Source organism: Pipistrellus kuhlii, unplaced genomic scaffold, assembly GCF_014108245.1.
Source record: "Pipistrellus kuhlii isolate mPipKuh1 unplaced genomic scaffold, mPipKuh1.p scaffold_m20_p_159, whole genome shotgun sequence".
Taxonomy (NCBI): domain Eukaryota; kingdom Metazoa; phylum Chordata; class Mammalia; order Chiroptera; family Vespertilionidae; genus Pipistrellus; species Pipistrellus kuhlii.
The window spans coordinates 123,361-132,707 of record NW_023425470.1 but is presented as its reverse complement, the minus strand read 5'-3'; the positions used below and the strand labels follow the sequence as shown (position 1 = coordinate 132,707).

The 9,347-nt window shown below is 56.0% G+C and overlaps 1 protein-coding gene across 2 annotated transcripts; it reads left to right on the top strand.

Annotated features, from left to right (window-relative positions):
• Positions 1 to 45: 45 nt before the first annotated feature.
• ORC6 (origin recognition complex subunit 6) lies at positions 46 to 4,766 on the top strand. 2 transcript variants are annotated; one of them, XM_036439499.2, is made up of 7 exons: positions 55 to 381; positions 1,667 to 1,796; positions 2,461 to 2,624; positions 2,819 to 2,908; positions 3,064 to 3,176; positions 3,849 to 3,917; positions 4,340 to 4,766. In XM_036439499.2, exons 1-7 carry the CDS (start codon positions 317 to 319, stop codon positions 4,465 to 4,467), a joined length of 759 nt encoding a protein of 252 aa, XP_036295392.1. In that variant the 5' UTR covers positions 55 to 316; the 3' UTR covers positions 4,468 to 4,766. The 2 variants fall into 2 exon arrangements, with proteins under 2 accessions (XP_045438219.1, XP_036295392.1); XM_045582263.1 differs by lacking the exon at positions 3,849 to 3,917 and having other exon boundaries at positions 46 to 381.
• Positions 4,767 to 9,347: the final 4,581 nt, after the last annotated feature.

Genomic DNA, 9,347 nt, shown 5'->3' with positions numbered 1-9,347 from the left:
GGAGGGGCGGGGACTCGCTCAGAGCCAGGAAGGAGAAAGCCAGAGGGGAAGGGAGCCTTCCTGGAGTCCGTGAGGAATGGAGCCCGTGAGGAACGGAGGAATGGAAGGAGCGGGAGCCGCTCCGCTTCGGCGCGTGCAATCGGCGTGCGCATGCGCATAAGGAGGGCCACGATTGGTGGGCGGGGGCGGCCTCACGGTCCGTCCCAGCCAATCCGGGCGCAGCAGGAGGGCGGGGCCTGGCCGCCACTGGCGGGCGCGGCGTCCGCGCGCGGGTTTCGTCTCCTCCGAGCGGCGCGCGGGCCCTCCGGTCGGCGCCATGGAGTCGGGGCTGATCCCCCGGTTAGCGCGGCGCCTGGGCGTCTCCGAGCCCGACGTGCTGAGGTGAGTCCGGCCGCGCAGGCCGCAGCGCCCGGGTCCTCGCCAGGCGGGCCGCGCCCCTTCCCGCGGGACCGAGGCCGGCGGCCGTCCCGCTATGGGCCTCCCCCCCGGAGCTGCTGGCTCCCCCGGGCGGGGTGCGGGGTGCGGGGTGCGGGCGGGAGAGCGGGAGGCGGGAACGTCGGTTCTTGGGGTCTGTCTGCAGCGGCGAAGCCGACCGAAGGGCACCGGCAGCAGCTACGCGCGAAACAGAGCGGGGCGCCGCCGGGCCGGGGCCGGGGGAGGGGTCCCGTGCGCCGAGGCCCGGGTGGCAGGAGGGGCCGGAGCGGAGCCACGGCTGTGCCGGAGCCTGGGGGCCGGCAGGGCCGGGTTGGCGGGCCAGCGGCTGCGGCTGCACCATGCACCGTGCACCGCGGACCCGGACGGGAGGAGACCCCTGGGCCTGGGTGCCATCCACTCAGCGCCTCCCGGTGCCGGCGCCTGGACAGAAAAGCAGGTTGTGGGTGCCGCCCACGCCCCCCCCCCTCCCGTCAGCGTCGCTGGGAGCAGACCCAGCCTCTCTGCCCCGGGTGTTGGGGCCTGGGAGCCCAGGCCTGGAGGGAGGGAGGGGTCCGGACGGAGCCGCGGGCCGGCCTGCCCGGCGCTGCACGCTGGTTCCGGGCCGTAAGGGAGACGGGAGGGCCGGTTCGGAGGGATCGGAGGGCTGGCTTTTGCCTGCAGGCGGTGCTGTGCACGGTGATGTCTGAGCCGGAGCCCCGCGGCCTCCCCCAGCGATGGCCGTCCAGGCCCCACGCAGCACTGGTCGGCAAACTCATCCGTCCACAGAGCCAAACATCAACAGGACGATGATTGACATTTCTTTGGAGAGCCACGTGTGTTTTTTTTAAATATATATTTTATTGATTTTTTTACAGAGAAGAAGGGAGAAGGATAGCGAGTTAGACACCCTACTGGGGATGTGCCTGTAACCACAGTGCATGCCCCTGACCAGAATCAAACCCGGGAGGGACCCTTTAGTCAGCAGGCTGATGCTCTATCCACTGAGCCAAACTGGTCTCGGCAAGAGAGAGGGACACATTTTTTAAACTTAAACTTCTAACGCCACTTCTTCAACATAGACTCGCCCAGGCCGTGGTGTTTTGTGGAAGAGCCGCACTCCAGGGGCCAGGGAGCCGCAGGTGGCTCACGGGCCTAGGGCTCAGGCCCAGGCCCAGGCCCAGGCCAGCCGGGCCCGCATGGTCTGGGTGTGGGACAGACGCCGGAGGGAGCCTCAGGGTTTGCTCATCCCCAGGAAGGCGGAGGAATTGCTGCGGCTGTCCCGGGTGAGGTGCGGTGGCCTGTCTGCATGCACCTCCGAGACCAGCAGCGCCGTCATGTGCCTGGACCTGGCGGCCGCCTGCCGGAGCTGCCCCTTGGACAGGGTAAGCGGGGCTGAGGCCGAACTGTCCTCATCTCCCCTTCTGGGGGGCCCATCAGAGCTCCCGTGTGAGGTTTTCCTGGCTGTTCGAGATGGACTTTAAAACCATTTTATCAAGCTGGAGGGGGGGGATTTTCCCCCCAACGTTCTCTATCGCCTGATTTCCCCGGCCCGCCTTCCTCCGTGCGAGGCCCCTCCCCGCTGTGGCTAGCGTCCTCCCCGCGCTCCTTCCATGGCCCCCGGCGTGTCCTTCCTCCGGGACCACAGTGGTCGGGGCACAGGCCGGGAATCGGGGAGTCGGGCTGAGACCAGATCTCGGCCCCACCTGGTTCTAGCTCCGGGAGCCTCAGTCTCCTCACCCGTGAAGTGGGGGTAAGGTAAGGTGACCAGACATCCAGCTTTTGGCGGGACAGTCCCGATTTTTAACCATTTGTCCCGTGTCCCGCGGCGTTTTAAAAAAGCCCCGATGTTTGGAAGGATTAACTTGGAGAGACACCTCCTGGTCCCGGTGACTTGCACACGAGCAGCTTTGTTGAAAAAGGGACGGCGGTACCTGCACCTCTCGGTTCCTGCCGCTCGCTGTACTGTGTGTGGAGGCACCCCACTCGGCTGTCCTGGCACAGCCCCTCGTGTGCAGGACTTAGGTCTGTGCGTCTTCCCTTCCGAAGGCTTACGTCGCCCAACTGGCCGGCCTGAACCAGAAGGCGTACCAGAGCCGCCTCAAGTCGTTCGAGTGTCTGCTGGGCCTGAACTCGAGTGTGGGGATACAGGACCTGGCCGTCCAGTTCGGCTGCACGGAGGCCGCGGCCCTGGCCGCGCAGACGCTGCAGAGGTACGAGCGTGAGGCCCGGGCCTGGGGCTGATGCCGGTCCGTAAGCAGCGTGAGTGACGCAGGGGTCTGCCCACGGGCCTCTCGCTGGACGCTCAGGTGCCAGAGAGCGTGGCGCACACATTTAAAGGGCCTTTACGTCTGACGGGCAATACTGCTCCTCACGGGGATCCTGCACGCTGCTCTCCCTCCCTCAGCTACGAGGCCAGCCTTCCACAGACGCAGCAGGCGGACCTCGACCTGTCCAGGCCGCTGTTCACCGCCGCCGCGCTGCTCACGGCCTGCAAGTGAGTGGGGCTCGGGTTTAACCTGCGAACCGGGAGGTCACGGTTCCATTCCCAGTCAGAGAAATCAATAAAAAATATATATTTGTCGTTTTAAAACGTCTTAAACCAAACAACTGTGGTTCTGCAAAACAATAATTTACCGAATTCCTTTGTAGGATTTTAAAGCTGAAGGTGGATAAAAACAAGATGGTAGCCACGTCGGGCGTGAAGAAGGCCATCTTTGACCGGCTGTGTAAGCAGCTGGAGAAGGTTGGGCGGCAGCTGGACCGTGAGTACCAGTTCCGGGGCTCAGAGCGTGTCCCGTGAAAACGTAAGCCTGCCGGTCGAAGGCCAGGATTTTCAAACTTGCGGAGCGGCTGCTTCTGAATTCTGTGTTGACGGCACCTGATACGTTTCCGCGAGGGAGTGTCTTATTCTGTCGTTCACTGAAGTGGCTTCAGGAGTGTTTAAAAGCCCGTGGCTCTGAGCCCACCTGGAAGTGGCTCTGCGCGGGCTTCCTGTTGGCGGCGGCCTCGCACGCTCCAGCCAGCAGAGCAGGGCTCTCGGGTCTGCCGAGAAGCCGAGAAGAGACCAGGGCGAGCTCGCTGCCTCCTCCCTGCTCCTGGTCGCTGACCAGTTGAGGAATCTGGTTTTTATTTGTCGCCCAAAAAGTGCCCAGACCTGGCCAGTGTTGCTCAGTGGTTGAGCATCGACCTATGAAGCAGGAGGTCTCAGGTTCAATTCCCAGTCAGGGCACAGGCCAGGTTTGCAAGCTGCATTCCCCAGTAAGGGGGCAGCCGATCCATGATTCTCTCTCACCATTGATGCTTCTCTCTCTCCCACTTCCTTCCTCTCCGAAATCAATAAAAACGTGTAAAAAAAAGTTGGTTTTAACATGCCTAAATACTAACGCTGAGCATAGAAGAAAAATTAACCCGATGACACTTACCGTTTCTGAAAGGAGAGCCTCGAGATGCCGGGTCCCCACCCTGGAAGAAACGGAAGGCCACGGACGAGGCTCTGGGAGCCGGTAAGGCGCACTGACTCCACGGACGGGTCTGTGCAGCGAGCGCCATGCCCGCTGCTGTTCCCGCCCTGACGGGCACCGGGTCCGAGGCACAGCTGCTGCCCATGCGTGGCCTCTGGCCGGGCCTTGCCGCCGCCTGACTGCGGTTTAGGGGTGTCCTTCCTGTCTGAGCGCCTGGCATTGCCCTGCGGGTGAAGGCGGCGGCTTCGGTGCTGGAGGCACAGGGTAGTGCGAGGCGAGTGCCCCTGCTGTCAGCGTAAGAGTAGGAATTAGGTGTGTTAGCGCTGCCTCCGCTTGCATTTCAGTCAGCGTCAAGTGCCAGTGAGGGTCCGGTTCCCTGTGACCCTAACGGGGGGCACGTGAAAGAGGCTTCTCTCTTAGGGCATTTGTACACTGAGGCTGACACACGGTGACTTGTCTCGCAGAAACAGAGGAGGTGGAAGAGGGCCCACCCAAACCGCCCAGCAGTGAAGACCCGGCGCTGGATTACGAGGAGTGGAAAAGGAAGATTCTGGAAAACGCTGCCAGAGCACAGGCGGCTGCGGCCGAGTGAGTTCCTCCTGCTGCTCGCTTTTATGGCAAGGACCCTCCGGCCCGCCTCAGCAGGGCAGCAGCGGCCCCCGCCTGGGCAGCAGCTGCCCCTGGCCTGGGCTGCACGCGCGCCAGATCAGCCCCGGCCCCGCTGGCACGGCCCGGCTCCCCATGCAGGGACCGGAGCCGCTGCTCCGTCTCCTCCGGCCTGTAACACTCAGGCCGATGGTTACAGGTTTCACTTCAGTTTTTGTCTTGTTTCTTGGATTGATTAAATCAATGTATGTACAGCCAAGTTAATAAATACCGCTTTTATGTGGGTCCATGCTGCCTTCCTCATGAGGGGCCCTTGCTGTCCACTAGCAGGAAAGCAGCCGGGGAAGCGGCGCCCCCGGTCAGCACCCGGCGCTCACCGCCCCGTGAAGCCGGGAGCAGACGGTCTGCTCACAGGAGGAGCTGAAGCACCCAGCACGCTGCTGAGGGAGCAGTGAGGACAATGTAGAGGAGCACCGCTCCCCTAGCGCAGTCCACAGCCCCTCCCTGAGAGCCAACGGGCCAGGTTCACTTCCTGCCATCACACTGAACAGCGTGATCTGTTAGACACCCTTTCTCCAAACCACAGGGGAAAGGCCTTTCTGAGGGGAGGCTGGTTGCTGTGGCTCAGTGATCACACCAGACACGATTTTAACTAAAATTAAGACCTGGCGGGGCTCAGTGATTGAGCGGCGACCTATGAACCAGGAGGTCACGGTTCAATTCCCGGTCAGGGCCCATCCTCAGGTTGTGGGTTTGATGCCCAGTACAGGAGGCAGCCAAAAAATGTCTTTTTAAAATATATTTACTGATTTCAGAGAGGAAGGGAGTGAGAGATATAAAAACGTCAGTAATGAGAAGCATGGGTCGGCTGCCTCCTGCACACCCCCTTATGGGGATTGAGCCTGAAACCCAAGCATGTGCCCTTGACCGATATCAAACCAAGACCCTTCGGTCCACAGGTGGACACACTATCCACTGAGCCAAACGGGCCAGGGCAGATAAATGATTCTCTTCATTGATGTTTCTCTCCCTTCTCTGATATCAGTAAATCTTTAGCACGTGGTAATCATTTTGATTATGTGGATTCCAGGAAGTATCGGGTCTAATAATAATTAATGTCGTTTTTAAACATTCGTTTAAAATCTTGCTTGGCGTTGACTTGTATCGACATAACCTTCAAACACGTGGTATCTACAGAACGTGTGAAGTGCAATTAACAAGTTTTGCTTGAAAAAGTTTGTGTTTGGTTTGGTTTGGTTTTTGTTGCAAAACTAGGGCTAAGAAGAAGGCGGATGAAGAGCATATTCGGCACTGCATGCTTTACGAGTTCCAATTAGGAAGAAAAGCAAGTGAGGCTGCAAAAAACATCTGTAGTGCTCTTGGTCAAGATGCATTAGCGCCAGAAAATGCCAGCGTTGGTTTGAGAAATTTCGCGAGGGAAATTTTTCGTTAGATGACAAGAGTGGTTGAGGCCGTGTGTCCAATTTTGATCAAGAAGCTCTTCAAGCTCTTTTGGTGCAAAATCCTCAAATTACCCAACAAGAGCTTGCGACAACTTTAAATTGTTCACAAAAAACAATTCCCAATCAATTGCGTCCACTTGGCAAAGTCCAAAAGTTTGGAAAATGGGTTCCTCATGAGTTGACCGACAACAGCCGTAATCAAAGAGTCACAATTTGCAGTTCGCTCCTCTCTCGTCAAAACTGTTTGCCGTTTTTAGAGCAAATTGTTACCGGAGATGAAGAATGGGTGCTGTATGTTAATTTGAAAAGGCAGCCTCAATGGTTGGACAAAAATGAGGCTCCGCAGCCCATGCCAAAACCTGACTTGCATGCGAAAAAAGTGATGTTGTGTGTTTGGTGGAATTTTAAAGGAATTCTTCATTATGAACTTTTACCATCTAACCAAACCATTACAAGTGCAGTGTATAGTGCCCAATTGGAAAGGGTAGCCCAAGCTTTAAGAGAAAAAGAACCTGCGCTGATTAATCGGAAGGGCGTAATTCTTCACCACGATAACGCACGACCGCATACTGCAAGAATCACTGCTGAAAAACTGCGCCAGTTGGAATGGGAAGTTCTCCCTCAACCTGCATATTCTCCTGATATTGCCCCTTCCGATTACCATTTGTTTCGTTCTTTGCAAAACTTTCTTCTTGGAAAAAAATTTAATAATGAAGAATGCCTCAAAAAATGCATTGACCGAATTTTTTGCATCAAAATCACAAGAATTTTACAACAGAGGGATTAAAATGCTTCCTGAGCGTTGGGCACAAGTAGTAGAAAACAACGGCAACTATATTGTTGATTAAATTTTGTTGTATTGTTTAAATAAATTCGATTTTAAAAAGTATTAGAAAACGACATTAATTATTACTAGACCAAATACTTGGTTCCGTCTTAAATTTGCACCTTGTCCAGGTGCCTCCTAGGCAGGATTCTTCCTGTTGAGACCTCTCCCGGCACGCTCCCAGGCGGGAAGCGTACACGCACTCCGTCCGCCCCCTTCTGTGTTAGAGCCTTTCGGAAGCTCAGCTCTCACAGCTGCTCCTGGTTTAACTGATTTTCTAAAACTTGCTCATGACAGTTTTCAAAGATCTAAGCAGTGAAGAGGACAGTGACAAGCACCCACGAACTGGTCACCCCGACGCAACTCTGAACCTGCCTGTTACCGACACACCTTTTCCCCAAGTCCCTCACCTGCAGCATCGCCCGCCCCGCAGCCCCCACGCTCTCAGCAGATCCGCCATTTAGAATCCCATTTCCCCGATGTCTCCAGTACCTTCTTATTTGCTCCAATCGGGGTCAAAACAAGGCCCACACTTGGCAAAGGGGTTGCTAATGTTTAATAAAAGCAGCACATGCTCCTTGTTTAAAAAATGAAACTATAAAGAGTGGGATTCCCCTCCCCCCATCACCCACGCTCCACACCTGCTGTTGGGTTTCTTACATAGCACGGACACGCGTGTCTCAGCGTGGGAGGGCCGTCCACACATGTAACAGCCGCAGGGCGTTCCCTCGTGGACGTGGAAATTTTGGTTACTAAACCCGAACCGATAGGCACCTGGGAGTGGTTTTCCTCGGGCCACCAGCGAACGTTAGAATGAACAACTGGCATGAATCTCTGTCCACGGGGCCAGGGTTTGCTGAGGGAGACATTTCTGGAAGCAGAATCCCCCGTGAACGTGGGGGCAGGACTGATTTGGGCGCACATCCATCCAGTGTGGGAGAACACGCCTCCCGCGCCCCTCGGCGGCTGGGCCCAGTGGCTCCTCCCGCCTTCGAGCTGCTCGGCCAGCGGTTCCCAGCGGCTTCGCTCAAACGGAAAAGTCCCTGGGAAACGGCTGGTACGGGCACGGGTGTGATCTAAAGCGAAGCGCACACCCCAGCCAAGCAGAGGGTTTAAAATAATCCGAGCTTTAACAGAAGTAACCCAGGAACATTGAAGCTTCAGGAAGGCTTTGGAGCATCAGGTAAGGGAGGCGCCAGCCCCCCCTCACTGGTGCGAACTGATCCTCTCGGGGAAAGATAGCAGCCCAGCCCCTGGGCTCAGAGGTTGAGCCACAACTCCCGAACCAAGAGGTCACGGGTTTGATTCCCGGTCAGAGCACAGGCCTGGGCTGCAGGCTCGATTCCCCACGAGGGGGCGTGCAGGAGGCAGCAGATGAATGTTTTTATCTGTATTCCTCCCCCTCTCTCAAATCAATAATATATTAAAAAAAAAAAAAAAAAAAAACAGCATATGGGAAAAAATAAAATTTAGTAGATAAAAGATTTTCTATCTGACCTGATACAGAAGCCACTGATTCCACGTGACTAGTAAGCACTTAAAATTAGCTAGTACAACTACAGAAAACTTAGTTTTTTTTAATTAAATGTCACCCTGGATACTTATTGTAATTCCGTGAGGAGGCAGTGTGTAAGATGTCACACAGCTCACGTCTGTTTCCGCAGTGAGTTTTATGAGATTTGAACACAAGCCCAGCCCGGATCGGAAATGTGTGTAAGGGTGGCCCATGCATCGATTGCGGAGTCTTCGCAGGAAAAATAAACACGAAGGGCCTCGGCAATCACGTTTGTGTGGACTACAGACGAAGAAACGCTTTGGGTGTGTTGTGTCCGATAAATCACTAAACTCCTTTCCCGGGTTTCCCTCTGAGAGGAGCTGTTAGAACTGTCTCCGTTAAGGATGTGGCTCGTGTTCAAGTTCCGGGAGGCTCTGCTGCTGTAGATCCAGGGAACGCAGTGTGTTTTCTGGGACAAGATGCGCAGCATCGCCAAGCAGCTGATGGCCGAGGGGCTGGAGGACCGGGACCCCGGAGTGCTGAAAGGTGTGCTCTCGCGCGCCCTCTGCAGGCTGCACTCGGAACAACGTTCCCAGAGGTACCTGCTGCATTGAAATCCAACACTTTACCAGGCCCCCCCCCCTTTATTTTTTTAATATATTTTATTGATTTTATACAGAGAGGAAGGGAGAGGGATAGAGAGTTAGAAACATGGATGAGAGAGAAACATCAATCAGCTGCCTCCTGCACACCACCCACTGGGGATGTGCCCGCAACCAAGGCACATGCCCTTGACCGGGATGGAACCCGGAACCCTTCAGCCTGAGGGCTGACGCTCCATCCCCTGAGCCAGACTGACGAGGGCCAGCCATTTGATGTTACTCTCCATTCCACTCCCTCCCTCTCTCTCTGAGATCAGTAAAGATACACAAATGCGTTCTCAGTGTATTTCCAAACTCAAAGGCTGTCAGAGGGGCACGCTTCCTTCTCAAAAGGGAGCGCAGGTAGAACGTCAGAGGATCCTTTTTTTTTTTTTTTTAAATATATTGATTTTTACAGAGAGGAAGGGAGAGGGAGAGAGT

Bases quoted from the DNA above. Each gene is read 5' to 3' on its own strand.
- ORC6 (XM_036439499.2), top strand. From the start codon at position 317: ATGGAGTCGGGGCTGATCCCCCGGTTAGCGCGGCGCCTGGGCGTCTCC. The intron at 1,797-2,460 runs GTAAGCGGGGCT...TCCCTTCCGAAG, and splicing joins GGAGCTGCCCCTTGGACAGG to GCTTACGTCGCCCAACTGGC. The intron at 3,177-3,848 runs GTGAGTACCAGT...CGTTTCTGAAAG, and splicing joins GGTTGGGCGGCAGCTGGACC to GAGAGCCTCGAGATGCCGGG.